The 17286-nt window shown below is 35.2% G+C and overlaps 2 protein-coding genes across 2 annotated transcripts in view; one reads left to right on the forward strand and one right to left on the reverse strand.

Moving 5' to 3' along the window:
- LOC102666307 (non-specific lipid transfer protein GPI-anchored 14) overlaps positions 1-2559 on the forward strand; it is an 8393-nt gene extending 5834 nt beyond the window's left edge. The window contains exon 2 of the mRNA XM_006599982.1: positions 2423-2559. Coding sequence (XP_006600045.1) covers positions 2423-2559 — 137 coding nt within the window. The remainder of the gene's footprint in view (positions 1-2422) is intronic.
- A 3389-nt stretch (positions 2560-5948) lies between these two features.
- Positions 5949-14278, reverse strand: LOC100781812 (receptor-like protein EIX2). The gene is made up of 2 exons (XM_041010583.1): positions 13405-14278; positions 5949-8108 (listed from the first exon to the last, which is right to left on the reverse strand). Exons 1-2 carry the CDS (start codon positions 14213-14215, stop codon positions 6121-6123), a joined length of 2799 nt encoding a protein of 932 aa, XP_040866517.1. The 5' UTR covers positions 14216-14278; the 3' UTR covers positions 5949-6120.
- Between the last annotated feature and the right edge of the window lie 3008 nt (positions 14279-17286).

A 17286-nucleotide genomic window follows, 5' to 3' on the forward strand; every position in this document is an offset into this window, starting at 1 on the left:
AACAACAAAAAGTCTTGTCTTATAAAATTCAAACATTCTATTACATGCGGTTTGAACCCATAATTAATTTTAAACTATCAAATTTTAATTATTCAAAATAAAAGAAATGAAAACAAAATTGTCTCCTAGAGAAACCGCTGGCCACTCAACAAATTCATATCAAGGTCCCCACTTTTCCAACTTGAACCATAGACTACTCCATCAAGTCTATGTCAAGGTCCTCCATTTTAAGGTCCCCACTTTTCCAACTTGAACCATAGACTACTTCAACCTTAGGACACTCCACAAAGTCCACCCTTATTAAGGTCTCTGACTTCTTCAACTTCTGCAACGCATATATAGAAAACAACTTAATTGTATAAGTGCTTCTTGCTTCTGCATATAAATCATAAAACTTCTATTATTTATACTGCTGCAAGTGTCTTTCTTTTCTTTTTTCTTTTTTTTATGACGTTTCCTTTTTTTAATTATTGACTTTATTATCCAATTCTCCCGAGTTAATTCTTAGAATAGGAAATAATTTTGAATTTACTTTATCTATCTCCCTTTTAAAAATTCCTATATACACAAAATTTTATATTGAATTTAACTATTATTTAATCTATCCTTTCATTAAATTTTTGTTAATTAAACAATAAAAGTCCAACATTTTATTAAAAAAATTCAAGTCTTCTATTTCATGGACTCCATCAAGTCTTTTATTAAAAGTCCAACTTTTGTTAATTCAAGTCTTTTACAAAATTTTGTTAATTCAACTTTTGTTAATTATTACAAAATTTGGTATTGAATTTAACTATTACTTAATTCAAGCCTTTTATTAAAAGTTCAACTTTTGTTAATTTAAATATTATTTTGTTAATTAAACCATAGCCGATTCCATCAAGTCCATCTCAAGGTCCTGTATTTTTTCATCTTGAACATTTGGACACTCCACAAAGTCCAGCCATGTTATGGTCTCTGGCTTCAACTTGAACCATAGCCCATAGGGCACAAACAATATATTAATGATAAATACATCAAATATAGGAAAAGGGTCTAATTTAAAGACTATTTCAGTTAAAAAAATCTATATGAAAAAAGATTATTTCATTCATATCTTGCTATTTAATTTTGATCAATTTTTTAATTCACAAAATAATATTCTTATATATGAAAAAAGACTAGATTTAATCGTCATTAATTGGAATGGTTGTTGTGTGATCTATTTCTAATTGTATTCAAACATGAATATTATTTTTTTAACATATAAAAATTAATTGGTGATATAAAAAGAAGTGTGAAAAAGAATATTAATTTTTTTCTAAAAAAAATTAGTAGCATATTTTGTATTTTTTTACATGTCATCAACTTAAATAATAGGAGAAACATAATTTTAATTTCCATTTTAATTTTTAAATAATTTTAATTGCCAAATTTATGCAATCATAAAATTTCTCATGTTCAATATAATATTCTTAAAAAAAAAATATTCATATGATAACTTAAATAATCTACTAAGAAATATGATTTATTCTTATGCAGATCGAATACTAAAATAAGAAAAAAAATATATTTTAGATCACAATATAAAATTGCTTAAATCAATGAAATTTCATTTTAAGAAAATATTAATCATTTTTTTAATACTTTAAATCAAAGGTAATTAAATTTGGTTTAATTAGTCTTCAAATTTTAACTATTATTTAAATCAATCCTTTCGTTACACCTTTGTTAAGTAAATGATAGCTTAGCAAGCAAGCAGGTGCAAGCAGTAACACTCTCACAAAGATAAAGATCTTTAAGCCATAGTTTTTTTTCCCTTTTCTTTTCTATGAACTGTCATTTCTTATCTCTACATGGAATGTCTAGAAGTTGAAAACTTGAGCTTTCTTTAACTATACTGTTTTCCATTTTTGGCGAACTGCTTTTCTTTCTCATAAAGAACTTTCCACTTCGAATGATGGTTCAACATTAATAATTCTTTATCTATTTTGTCTAAAAATTTCCAATCACTTTTTGTGAGTGGTGTGAATGTCATGCAGACAAATGATGTCCAAGCTCCACTTTTTCCATTCATTGCAAGTTGTAAGCAGAATGTAGAATGTACGTATAATAAAATAATGAGAATGCCAACTACTAGTACGTAGTACTTAATTAAAACAAAAGTATCAAAATTAGAACGAAAATAACTTTGATGCTGTTAATACATGAGTTTAATTTTGATACACAGTGTAAAAATTTAAATTGTTAATTAATTAGAAATCACCTAATGATTTGTAAAACAATTACTAAAAAAAGTTTCATTTGAAACTTAGTCTTCCACCCGTCTCAAGCTCTCCACATGAAAACTAAGCTCTAGACAAAAATAAATAAATAAATAAATAACCACGAGAAATAATATATAACTCTTAAGTGGACAATTGGTGTTCTTTTGTGCATTCAGTTGAAGGAAGTTCCCAGAATGGTAGAAAGCAAGGGACAGATGAAACGGCCACAGCTAAGAATAGTGCATCTTATATCGGGAAGAGATTGTTAGAAAGTTTGGTTGCAGTTGCAGGGCTTCTAATTCGGCTTTCATGAGCTTAACTCAAATATTACCTATATATATATATATATATTACCAATTTGGCTTAACTCTAATTTGGCTTTCACAAAATAATATTCTCTTATATATGAAAAAAAAGACTAAATTTAATAGTCATCAATTGAAAAGGTTGTTTGTGTCATCTATTTCTAATTGTATTCAAACCTAAATATGATTTCCTTTATCATATAAAAATTAATTATTGATAAAAAAAGAAGTGGTGAAAAAGAATTTAACTTTTTTCTATAAAAAATAGTATCATATTTTGTATTTTTTATAAGTTATCAACTTAAATAATAGAAGAAACATAATTTTTATTTTCATTTTACTTTTTAAATAATTGTAAGTGCCAAATTTAAACAATCATAAAAATACTCACGTTCAATATAATATTCTAAAAAATATATTTATACGATAACGTAAATAATCTTCTACAAAGAAATATATTTTATTCTTGTCTCAAATACTAAAATAAGAAACATTTTATTTTAATTTACAGTATAGGATTTCTTAAATCAATGAAATTTTTATTTTAAGAAAATATTAATAATTTTTTTAAAACTTTGAGTAGTTTACAACAAAGGTAATTAAATTCGGCTTAATTAGTCTTAAAATTTTAACTATTATTTAAATCAATTAATCCTTTCGTTAAACCTGTACGTGTTAAGTAAATAACAAAATGTCTTGCCTTATAAAATTCAAATATTCTATTACTTGCAGTTTGAACCCATAATTAATTTTTAAATATCAATTTTTTATTATTCCAAATAAAAGAAATGAAAACAAAATTGTATAGTCTCCTAGACAAACCACTTCCCACTCCACCAAATTCATATCAAGGACCCCACTTTCCCCACTTAAACCATAGACTACTCCATCAAGTCCAAGTCAATGTCCTTCATTTTTTCATCTTGAACCTTAGGACACTCCACAAAGTCCAGCCAACCATATTTAGGTCTCTATCTTCTTCAACATGAACCATAGGTCACTACATTACCTTCATATCAAGTTCCTTATCATTGACAACAAATGTTTAGAATTAAGTAAGCAAGGAAAAAAATTATAAATGATGAATACATCAATTATAGGAAAATGATCTAATTTAAAGACTATTTCAGTTAAAAAATCTATATAAAAAAAGACTCTTTCGTTTCAATCTAACTATTTAATTTTGATCTATTTTTTAATTTACAAAATAATATTCTTCTTATATGTGAAAAAAACTAATTTTCATTGTCATTAATCAAAAAGATTGTTGTGTCGTCTATTTCTAATTGTATTTTAGCCTGAATATTATATTCTTTTTCATTAAAAATTAATTAGTAAGATGCAAAGAAGTGTAAAATGCTTGTTTAACTTGGTCTACCATAATTATTGAGATCATAACTTTTTTCTTTTATAAGTCTTGGTCCAAATTTTTCCATATATTGTAGATCATATTTAGCTTAAAAAGTAAATTAGAGGATATGATATACCAAGAAGTGTGGCATGTTTTTTTAAATTATTTATCTATGGCCTTAGCTATTTTATTGTTAGACCACAAGTCTTCATATATTAAAGTCTTTGTCTGAATTTCATTTACTTGTGTGGTGATATTTTAAGAATAGTGATAGAAGAGAAAAATAAATATATAGTTTATTGAAATATCTAACTTATGAAGATTTGCATTCTTAATGCATAAGCTTTTCAGTTTATATATTATCACTATTTGGAAATATTTGTTGTGTTAATTGTCTATTTCTAATTAATTTGAAAATGAATCTTAATTTTTTATCATAAAAATTAGTATCATATTTTTTATTTTCTTTACAAGTTATCAACTTAAATACTAATAGGAGCAACATAATTTTAATTTCCATTTTACTTTTTAAATAATTTTAAATGCCAAATTTAAGCAATCATAAAAATACTCACGTTCAATATAATATTTTAAAAAAATAATTCATGAGATCACTTAAACAATCTACAAAGAAATATAATTTATTCTTGTGCCAAATAAACAACAAAAAAAGTCTTGCATTATTAAATTCAAGTCTTCTATTACATGCAATTTGAACCTATAACTAATTTTAAATGATCAAATTTTTATTATTGAAAATAAAAGAAAAGAAAAAAAAATTGTCTTCTAGACAAACCACAGACAACTCCACCAAATCCATATCAAGGTCCCCACTTTTTCAACTTGAACCGTAGGCCACTCCATCAAATCTATGCCAAAGTTTCTTATCATTGACAACAAATGTTGAGAGTTAAGTCAAGCATGAAAAAAATAGGGTAAAATATATCATTTCTATCCCTATAAAATTTTAATGTGCTACTTTTTTTTTTTATCCTGAGTTAAGTTTGGATGATAGATAATTATCATGTATTCTTAGATTTTGGTGTCATTTTAGGATATTTATGTGATATATGTCTTTTATGTTTTTTTTATTGTCATGAACTAATCTTCTCTTTTGTTGGAGTTGAATATAATTGGTTCATTTTTTATGTAATGACTATTTTTTAATTGAATAAAGCATTCTAATTGTTTCTCTTCTATGTTTAATATGTGTTTTTGGCTTAATCACCTGTTTGTATGATTTTTTTTATTCAATTGTAATTAAAAAAATTCTTTGACCTACGAATTGCAAAAAACACCTAATAATTTTTATGTCTAGGAATAAGATAAAAAGAATTGAGCATCAATAAACACTTTATCTTAATGAAAATCATTTAGTTATGTTAATTTAAGGGATTGATAGTGTAATCAAGGGATTTAGGTCTATTCACTAGGAATTAAAGTGAAGATAATATGATGGGTTTATGATAATATAACCTTTATTAAATATGAATGTGTAGTTATTAGGTGATAGAAACTTCAATGAAATTAAACCCCAACAATTTTTTCATTGATTTAACCCCAACAATTACATGAGGTGTTTGTTAAAATTCCCAAACAATTTTTTTCCTTAATTTTTTCTTTTATTTTCTTCTTTAGTTTTCTTATTTTTATTTCTTCCTTTAATTTCTTTATCGTTATGCATATTGTTATTTAAATCAAATTAGCTAATGTTAATTAATTTCAAATATTCATAGTATAGAAATTATACTTTTTATTACCCAATTATTGCCTAAGTCCTGTTAATGAGTATTATAGAAAAAATGCATGAATAGCAAGAGAAGGAAGATGTGGAAGGGTTTAGAAACTGCAGAATCCTATGCAAGCTCCAACATTCTACACTAATTAAATTCATTCAGGCAAATTCTAAGTTACATGTGTAAAACAATCTTCTTAAATCCAATCATCGAGTGTGTCATTTCAGGTATTTTAATGCTAATCATTGTTAGTGCACAGATAGTAGATGACAATAATGCGTCATAAATACAAAACAGAATTTGATGCTCAAGTCTGAAGCTCGTCTAGTTCTCTTAACATTAAGAACATTTATTACCAATGAAAGCAAAACAAACAGACACCCCATATGAACATGTACATAGTATGGTAAACCTTTTCACATTTTTAATGTCTAGAATAACACGTTGTAATGTCTCTCACTCCTAACAGTTAACATGTAAACTCACAATTTCCCATGTAACCTTCTTACCTTCAAAACTATTATCACATAAATCAGATCTCTCAAGTGGTCAAGATAATGAAAATAAGCACGCCTCCAAGTTCTGTTGAAGAAAACAACACTGCAAAAACCCCAAAATCCTGCTGCAAATCCAACTCCCATACCGATATAAAACTCTGATGTTCCAAAGAAATTACCATCACCGTGTCCAACAGAAGCACTCTCTGTCAACTCTTCCTTGTCTGTGCAATTTTTTGTTACAGGAGGACCACAAAGCTCAGGATTTCCAGTGTAGCTAAGTTCTTCAAAGCTCTGAAGTTGGGTGCTCGTGGGAATTCTGCCTGATAAGTTGTTGTATGATAGATTCAGGACACTGAGGAAGGACAAATCAGATAAGCTTTGAGGGATTTGACCTGAAATGTTGTTTAGTGAGAGATCAAGGGATTCTAACAATTTCATTTTTCCCATGTCATTTGGTATCCCTCCAGACAGATGATTTCTAGACAAGTTCAAAAACCGCAAAGCAGATAGCTTGGAAATTTCAGATGGAATTGCTCCAGACAGCTTATTACTTGAAAGATCAATCATTCTCACCAATATCAGATTGTCTCTGTACTCTAACTCATCTCCTTTGGGAACTAAGACAAGAGTTTCCTTGTAGTGGTTATAACTGAAGTCAGAGCCATATGAATAACTTAAAGGGTTGGCAAAGAAGTCATCTTCACCAGCCATTGTCTTCATGTCTTTCAAACAATTTGGAATGGATCCTGACAGGCTGTTATTGCCAAGATCCAGCACTATAAGGGAAGAAAGTTGACAAATCTTTTGAGTAATGCTGCCATTGAAATTGTTGGATCTTAGACGAAGAACCATTAGATATTGCATTTCCCACATCCAATCTGGTATTGCGTCAGAAAGTTGGTTATTGCCCATGTCAATGAATTTCATTATAGAGCAATTTTGCAGTGTTGAAGGAATATATCCAGAGAAGCGGTTGTCGTCTAACAACAAAGACTCAAGTTGAGATAGATACCCCATGGAGTTTGGAATAACACCAGACAAATTGTTACTACCCAAGTTCAAATGCACCAATGCTTGCCAATGCACCCAACAGTGACCAAGATCACCATATAAGACATTATTTGAAAAATCAAGCACACTTAACTTATTAGTGGCATTTTCCTTTCCACATAAAAAGGGAGAAATTGTTCCGGAAATTGAGTTATTGGCAACATTCAGAACTTCAACATTTGCAGACACACTTGGCAATGTACCCTTGAACAAATTAGAACTCAAATTTATGACGCTGGAATTGAGAAAGATGTTAGATAGGTCTCCACTTAACAGATTGTTTGACAGATCCAGGAATTCAATTTGCAAAGTCCAATTCCAAAACCAACTTGGAACCAAGTCTGCCATACCTGCCTTAGACATTGTCAAAACCTTCACAGAACTTTGCCTTTTTAGCCATTCTGGAAACTTAGGACCTATTCCAAAGGAGCTCAGTAAAACATATTCAAGCTGAAAAGGAGGAACCCATCCAGAGTTGACACTGAGGAACAAGTTTGTCCAAGACAAACGTAGTTCCTTTAATTTCAAAAGTTTTACAAAATTTGACTCTTTTATAGATCCTTCTAACAAATTAGATGAAAGGTCTAACATCACTAAATTTGAGAGAGTTCCAAGAGTTACAGGCATATCACCAGTCAAAGAATTAGTTCCAAGATTCAATACCTGCAGGTTTCTGAGGAACTCAAAACTCTTAGGAATGGTTCCATTCAGTCGGTTGTGAGCCAGGTTTAAAGTTCTCAAGGATGACAAGTTTGCAAATGGTGAGGGACTTGGACAAGTAAAGGTATTATTACTGAGATTTAGAACTTCAAGATGCTTAAGCTGGCCTAATGAATCTGGAAGTGGCCCACTGAGCTGGTTGTTCTGCAGGTCTAGATTTTTTATGTTCTGAAGGCTTGATATTATTTGTGGAATTTGTCTGATAGAATAGCAAATGCAGAGGAAGAAATGAACGAAGCCACAGAGGACCCGAGCACACAAGCCAACACAGAGGAGTCAAACATACAAGTAGATACAGGGGAGCCTAATTCAAAGGTGCGAATAGCAAGTAAATCCAAGAGGAAGGTTGTCAGGCCCGCTTACCTCAAGGATTTTGTGTAAAATCCTTCATCACCGTATGGGAATATAGCTGTTGCTCTTAGTGCTGCCACGTAGGATGATCAGAATAACAATAAAGGATATTGCTGATATTCTGTAAATGCAAAATGACAAAATCTGTTATACAGAATTCAGTATAAATCATCATGTAATCATAGCACAATTCAATGAATGAAAAGCTAAATTCCCTTCCTTATCTTGATCTCTGGAGGTGCTGGAACCCTCGAAACCAGTCTTCTAGTTCTTCCCCTATCATCTTGGTGCTCTCGTTGATCCCTCCTCCATGGCTGACTCTCCCCTTACCCTTGAAGAAGCCATCCGCAAACTCACGACCCATCAAATTTCCCTTGCTGAAACCCTTCAGACCATGGCTCTGAAACTTGACGAGCTTCTCCACCGTCTTCCCCCTGTGCTCCCTGACCCCATCGCTTCGTCTTCCCCACCCCCTGTTGCTTCTCCTGCCATCACCCACAAAATCAAAATCGATGTTCCCCGTTTCGATGGTAATGACCCCATGGGTTGGATCTTTAAGATCACCCAGTTTTTTTAATATCATCAGACCCCAGAAAATGAGAGACTTACCGTTGCTTCCTTTTACATGGATGGTCGCGCCTTGTCTTGGTTCCAATGGATGAACGGTAACCGCCAGTTTACTTCATGGCAAGGCTTCCTACAGGCGCTTCAAACTCGTTTTGCTCCGTCGCAGTACGAGGATCCCACGGGGACCCTTTTCAAATTAACACAGCGAGGCACGGTGGCTGAATACCTCGCCGCCTTCGAGGAACTTGCAAACCGTACGATTGGCCTTCCTCCTCCCTTTTTACTTAGCTGCTTTGTTTCGGGACTCACCCCCGAAATCCGCCGTGAGGTCCAGGCCCACCAGCCTCTTACCCTTGTTCAGGCGGCGGGCCTGGCTCGTCTGCAGGAGGAAAAAATTATGGACGCGCGGCCCCAGCAACGCCCCAAACCACCTCCACCTTTTCCCTCTCCCTCCTTAACACAGCCCCTTCCTCTCAGAACCATTAACCCTAGCCCCACCCCTCTTTTACCTAGCCCTCCCCATCCCACACCACCCGCCGTCAAGCGTTTGACCCCGGAAGAGATTGCAACCCGCAGGGAGCGCGGGTTGTGTTTCAATTGCGATGAGCGCTACCACAGGGGGCACCGCTGCTCTTCTCGTGTTTTTCTCCTCATCTCTGAGGATGAAGACCCTCCACCACTTCAAATACCTCAGCCCAACCCGCAACCCGAACCCGAAACACCCATACCCGACCCGATAGACCCGTACCCGGCCCAAATCAGCTTTAACTCTTTAGCCGGAAATGTCGCGCCTGAAACGTTGCGTTTCATGGGGACCATCGGAAACCGCCATGTGGTACTGCTGGTTGACGGCGGCAGTACTCACAATTTCATTCAACATCAACTTGTTTCTCAATTAAGCTTGATCCCTCGCACCACCACCCCTTTGCGAGTTATGGTGGGGAACGGACAACAATTAGAGTGCACCAGCATCTGTGAATCCGTTCCGGTCACCATTCAAGCCACTGAATTCATCGTTGACCTCCATGTTCTTCCAATTGCAGGAGCTAATGTGGTTTTGGGCATCCAATGGTTGAAATCATTGGGCCCTGTGCTCACGGATTACAACTCACTGCGCATGAAATTTTTCCATGCAGGCACTTTCGTTGAGCTTCAGGGGGACACAGAGACCACTTTGAACTCCTTATCATCCTCCCAGTTCCATCGTCTTCTTCAGCATCAACCCGAGAGTTTATACTTCCACATTGCTGTCCTCCATGACGACACTTCTACACTCAATTCCGATATTGACCCCGTCATTCAGGACCTCATTAATCGCTTTCAACCTCTCTTCCAGGTCCCTGAGAAGCTTCCGCCGGCGCGACCCACCGATCATCGTATTCATCTTATTCCTAATGCCACCCCGGTGAATGTTAGACCATACCGGTACCCACATTTTCAAAAGCAGGAGATTGAAAATCAGGTTGAACTCATGCTCCAAAAGGGCTTAATTCAACCCAGTAATAGCCCTTTTTCCTCACCGGTTTTACTCGTGAAGAAACAAGATGGTACATGGCGTTTCTGTGTGGATTATAGGGCCTTAAATTCTCTCACAGTGAAGGATCGATTTCCGCTACCTACTATTGATGAGCTCCTGGATGAGCTCGAGGGTGCCCGCTGCTTTTCTAAATTGGACCTACTTCAGGGGTACCACCAAATTAGAATGCATTCCGGTGATATATCTAAAATGGCGTTCAGAACTCATCATGGTCATTATGAGTTCCGTGTTATGCCATTTGGGCTCTGCAATGCCCCTTCTTCATTCCAGGCAACCATGAATTCCTTATTCCGGCCGTATCTTCGTCGATTCATTATAGTTTTCTTCGACGACATTCTTATATATAGCGCCACTTTTGCAGAGCATCTCACTCACCTCGAAGTCGCCTTTCAGGTATTGCTAAGCCATCATTTTGTTCTGAAGCTTTCCAAATGTTCATTTGCACAGGCCCAGGTCGAGTACTTGGGACACATGGTGTCCTTCGAAGGAGTTCAACCCGTTCCTTCCAAAATTTCAGCAATACAGCAATGGCCCATTCCTCAGACGACTCGAGCTGTTCGAAGCTTCTTAGGCCTCGCAGGCTTTTATAGGCGCTTCATCAGGGGATATGCTTCTCTTGCCGCCCCCTTAGTAGCCCTCACCACTTCAGACAAGCTTCACTGGTCAGCCGAGGTTCAGGCTGCTTTTGATAAATTGAAATGTGCTTTATCACAGGCCCCTGTTCTTGCATTGCCGGATTTTAGCTTACCCTTTCAGGTGGAAACGGACGCTTCCGGGGTTGGAATGGGGGCAGTGCTTTCCCAACAAGGCCACCCCATTGCTTTTTATAGCAAACCATTCACTGCTAAGCTTCTAAGGGCATCTACGTATGTGCGTGAGCTATTTGCCATCAAGGCGGCTGTAAAACGATGGCGGCAATATCTCCTTGGGCATCGTTTTATCATTGTCACAGATCATAAGAGCCTTAAGGAATTGCTTACTCAGGCTGTTCAAACCCCGGAACAACATACTTATCTAGCTCGATTAATGGGGTATGATTACCAAATTGTATATCGCTCCGGCAGTCATAATCAGGCCGCCGACGCCTTGTCTCGTCTCCCGGAGCAAAGATCTTCCTTGATGATACTCTCCGTGCCCTGTCTCACGTTTATCTCAGAGCTTCGTCAACAATTGGATTCCCTGCCTGAGTATGTAGCCCAGAGGAACGCGATTCTGCAACACCCCCTGAGTCATCCTCATTTCTCCATTACCAATAACTTGATCCTTCATAAGAATCGGATTTGGGTACCCCGAGGATTTCCGATGATACCTACTTTAATCACGGAATATCACTGCACTCCGACTGGAGGTCATATGGGCATTGCCAAGACTCTTGCTCGTATCACAGAAAACTTCTATTGGCAGGGCCTTCGGGATGACGTAACCCGATTTGTTTCTCAGTGTCTTCCCTGTCAACAGACAAAGTATGAAACGAAGAGAAGCGCGGGTTTATTATGCCCTTTGCCGGTACCCCACCGTCCTTGGGAAGACCTTTCTCTTGATTTCATTGCCGGACTCCCTCCATACCATGGCAATACTGTGATTTTGGTTGTTGTCGATCGTTTTTCTAAAGGGCTTCATTTGGGCATGCTCCCGACATCTCAAACAGCTCACGCGGTGGCCACTTTATTCATGGAAATAGTCGGCAAGATTCATGGGCTCCCCCGGAGCTTGGTCTCCGACAGGGATCCCCTATTTGTCAGCCAATTCTGGCAGGAGTTATTCCGGTACAGTGGGACGCAGCTCCGCATGAGCTCCGCTTATCATCCACAGAGTGATGGTCAAACGGAGGTCATGAACAGGGTAATTGAGCAATATTTAAGGGCTTTCGTGCACAGCAGACCGAGGACTTGGGGAAAGCTTCTCCTATGGGTTGAATGGTGTCACAACACCGCATGGAATGCCGCCACCAGTTCGACCCCGTATGAGATCACATTCGGACGAAAACCATTCAATTTTCCTGATTATCTGATGGGAACCTCTAAGATAGTCGCGGTGGAGGACATGATTAAGGAGAGGGAAGAAACGTTATGCATCATTAGGAAGAAACTTCTAAAAGCTCAGGGAGCTATGAAAAAGTCCGCTGACAACAAGCGCCGGGAAGTGGTCTACCAGCAGGGAGATTGGGTCCTTCTTCGACTCCGGCCACGTCGCCAAGCTTCAGCTAAGGGAGTCTTTGAAACAAAAGGGAAACTAGCAAAGCGTTTCTATGGGCCCTTCGAGGTTATTGAAAGGATTGGGCCTGTGGCCTATCGTCTGAAATTGCCGGAATAAGCTCGTATTCACCCTGTTTTTCACTGTTCCCTCCTGAAGCCATTTCACGGCGACCCAACCTCTCCCGGAACCAATGAGGTCACTAAATTGCCTATTCAATTTTACCAGAATCAACCCCTCGCAATTCCGTTAGCCATTTTGGATCATAGAAGGCATCCTCAGACAGGAGAATGGGAAGTCCTAGTGCAATGGGAAGGACTCTCGCCGGACGAGACTTCGTGGGAAGATTGGAATTCTTTACAGCAAGATTATCACCTTGAGGACAAGGTGACTCTGCAAGGGCCACCGAATGATAGAATAGCAAATGCAGAGGAAGAAATGAACGAAGCCACAGAGGACCCGAGCACACAAGCCAACACAGAGGAGTCAAACATACAAGTAGATACAGGGGAGCCTAATTCAAAGGTGCGAATAGCAAGTAAATCCAAGAGGAAGGTTGTCAGGCCCGCTTACCTCAAGGATTTTGTGTAAAATTCTTCATCACCGTACGGGAATATAGCTGTTGCTCTTAGTGCTGCCACGTAGGATGATCAGAATAACAATAAAGGATATTGCTGATATTCTGTAAATGCAAAATGACAAAATCTGTTATACAGAATTCAGTATAAATCATCATGTAATCATAGCACAATTCAATGAATGAAAAGCTAAATTCCCTTCCTTATCTTGATTTCTGGAGGTGCTGGAACCCTCAAAATCAGTCTTCTAGTTCTTCCCCTATCATTGTCCCTGTAAAAGGTTACTGTGTAAATCAAGTTGGACAAGAGTTGTGCTGAGATTAAATAGCCATGAAGGGATTTGGTGATTGAGATTGTTAATTGAAAGATCAAGGACTTGGAGATGTGTGAAGTTGGCTTTTCCTTTTGGTGGTCCTAAGTTATCAATTTGACAGCTCTCCAAGTGTAGTTCTGAAAGAGATGGAAGTGCACTCAGTACTTGAAGCCAGTTACCTTGTTTATGAAGGTCTGAACCACTCAAATCAAGGTACTCTAAGGAAGATAGCCTTGATATCCAATTAAGGTTATCTATCTGAAGAGCATAATTGTATCCAAGATTAAGGTGCTGCAGGTTTGAGAGGTTTCCTAGTTGATGAGGAATTAATCCCATGAACCCACTTAAGCTAAGGTCCAAGTATCTCAGACTCTCCAATGAGCCTAGGAAGCTTGGTATTGGAGTAAGAACAAAATAATTTGAACTCAAGTCCAAACGATTCAAATATTTTAGTTCAAGCAAAGAAGGACTAATCTCTCCACTCAACTCCCTATAGGGAGAGCCCGCAGGTGCGTCAAGATTGATTTCCATGACTTTACCTGTGTTGTTGCAGTGAACCCCTGGCCATGTACAGCAATCCGATTTGTCAGACCACGATGAAAGCCTGTTTGAAGGGTCTGCTAGTCCATGCTTGAAGCTGAGGAGTGCATTCCTTTCCTTCTCACTGCAAGTCATATTGAGCCTTGCTGCCTTGCTTGCACTGAAGTGGAGAGTTGTTGCAGTGGACAATATCAAGAGAAGAACATGAGTTGCATATAGCACTGCCATGAAGAAGAAGGAAGACGAAAAAGGTTGAATCCACAATTTTCTGGTTCACGGTTGGTATTTACTACTAACAATGCCTATATAGGATATATACCATAGAAGGGTTTGCATTTAAAATTTTATTCCACTAATGGTGGTGGTTGCGAAATGCACACATATGTAGAGGTATATATGTCTACAAGGAGACATTTAGGATTAAAAGTGTCTAACCACACCACCATTATTTTGCTCTAGTTTATTTTATTTTGATTTAATTACCCTTTTAATCCTTATAGTTGTGATAATTTTTTTTAGTCCCTATAATTTAAGACTTTCATTTTGGTTCTTATATTTACAATTTTTTTTATCTTTTGACCCTCGCGGGGAAGATTCAACTCACACATAAACATGAACAAAATTAATAAAAATAGGGAAGCAAGCTCAGGTACAAATGAAGTGTAATGGAGGTATGAGACAAAGCCACTACACATTCCATTATTCTTGAGTCTGCCACCGACCTCTGCAAGCTTAGCATTTGCCAATTGCCATGATGTAATCTCCTTCTTGACAGTCTCTCATCAAGTTGGAGTGGTATCACAGCATTGAACTAAGTTGATCGTTCCAATGGGATGATGGTTTTGATTGCTGCAGATAAAGTGTGTCATTGTGAGTTTCTGGTCGCATGAGTTAAACTATAAGAACTAAAAAAAATATTGTCGTAACTTTAAGGTCCAAAAGGATAATTAAACCTTTTTTTTTTTTTAACAACGGGTTATATATATGTAGCAGTTTATTCTAAACAATGGACTACGTGTGAAATCTTTGAATTCTATGTAAGAAATGTTATTTCAAACTTCTCATCAGTCTTCATGTCAATGATGACATGCTCCATTTGAATTCTAATTTTTTTGATGATATTGTCGTCTTGTATGTTTTCTAATTCTTTTGATGAGTTAGAAAATTAAGCACACAAACACATCAAGATAAAACGATTACATAAACTTTGAAATTGTTAGTCTTTGTAGAAATTTTACATCAAGACAAATTAAGTTTGCATTTTCTGTGCTTTAGCAAAATGACCCATGATATTTATTGGTCTTAATTCTAGGTAGACTTTTCTTAGTATGTTTTCTAATTCTTTTGATGGGTTAGAAAATTAAGCACACAAACACATCAAGATAAAACGATTACATAAACTTTGAAATTGTTAGTCTTTGTAGAAATTTTACATCAAGACAAATTAAGTTTACATTTTGTGTGCTTTAGCAAAATGACACATGATATTTATTGGTCTTAATTCTAGGTAGACTTTTCTTAGTATGATATCAATCTTAGAAAGTTTTAGAAATATTCTAATGTGCAACTTACGAATGTTTTGGAAGAGAGGAAAGAAAATGAAAAAGGGTAAAAAAGATTTAAAATTTGAATTTAAAAAATTAGAAGAAAAGAAATTTTAATTGGCCAAAAGTAACACACATTTCCATCACTCTCCTTTTTTATTTTTCTTCTTTTATACACCTTACACCTATTTTATCTTTGAGGAAGACTAACAATACTCTTTTCTGTTATTTATTAAAATTTATAAAAAATCACAAATTTTAATTAATGTTTTCACATCAAAATTAAGAAATATATATAATCATTAAATAAAAAATAGAACTCACCAATTTAAATTTATAATTTTTAGTCAATAATATACAACATTAAAAAAAAGATTTTTTTTTCTTTATAACCAACAAAAGAGTACTAGACAGTGTCACTAACGATATTTCTCTTTTATATTCCCACCTGCGCAATCACTTTACCACTGAAACCACAACAACCATCACGCTGTCCCACAATTTTCTCTTATTACATTGGCTAAGTGCATTTTTTTTATTTTTCCTTCATATAACCTTTAATTTGGTTCACAATTTAAAGAATATGTCTTCTAGGCTTGAAGAGAGCATACTAAATACTTAGGAATTTTTGTCATTTCATTTGTTCTCTTGAATTAGAAAATATATTAGGACCTTATTTTACTTTAGAGCATGCTAGTAATTTTAAACATTAAGATTTCTCTAATTTTTCTAAAATACTTTTTTTATCAATTTTTTTATTTAAATATATTTTTAGGTCCTTTAAATTTGGATTATCTTTGTTTTTTTCCTCCAAATTTAATTTTTCATTGTTTAGTTCCTCAATTTTGAAAAATGTTTTCTAAACCCTCTTGACTGATTTTTGACGATTTAAATGCATAACTTGTGGCATTTTTTTGTAGGAGGAGGACTAAAAAAATATTTTTTAAAATTAAGGGAATAAAAATAAATTTAAATTTGGGGATCAACTACAAAAGTAATCTAAATTTGATGGTCCAAAAGCATATTTAAACAATTATTTCAAGAGACTATGAAATTTGATTGAATTAAGACCTAATCTTTGTAAGTTCTTGAAGTAGCCTAATAGGTAGATTCTGATTATAAAATAAGGATTACTTTGAGGAATTTATTATTAACATAAATCTCCTTATCTTATTTTCCATGATCAATGTTCTAATTGTGAGATTTTGATTAGGGATGATAAAATAAGTTCAATCCATTGGATTGACCCATTTAATATGCTAAACAAAGCAATATAAGTTTAAATTTCCAACCTATTGTTAAAATAGGTTCAACCTATATATTTGGTAGGTAAAGGGGCAGTTATGTTGGATCAACGTGTCGGGAAAACTTTCCTTTTTATTTATTTTTCTTTTATTTGTTGTAACTCATCCAAACTTACTTGTTGAGGAGGATGGTTGTTTTGTTCTTTTTGGTTTTTCTTCACATTGTGTGGTTGCTTTGTTTCCTTTCATTTCTCTTTCATGAGTTTTAAGAGGGTGATCTGAATGGGGGGAAAGATAGATTAAGGTGTGATTTTGATGTGGATGTGGGTTGATTATTGTGGAAGAAAAATTAATGACAGAAAGAGTGATAATTTTACATTGGTTGTTTCATAATTGATGTAGAAAGATACTTTTTATGTTGGTTACAAAACAATTGATGTAAAAAAGGAAATACATTTTACATAGACAAGATTTACATATTGGTTCTAGAATTGATGTAAAAAGCTCATTT

This window comes from Glycine max, chromosome 16, assembly GCF_000004515.6.
Source record: "Glycine max cultivar Williams 82 chromosome 16, Glycine_max_v4.0, whole genome shotgun sequence".
NCBI lineage: Eukaryota > Viridiplantae > Streptophyta > Magnoliopsida > Fabales > Fabaceae > Glycine > Glycine max.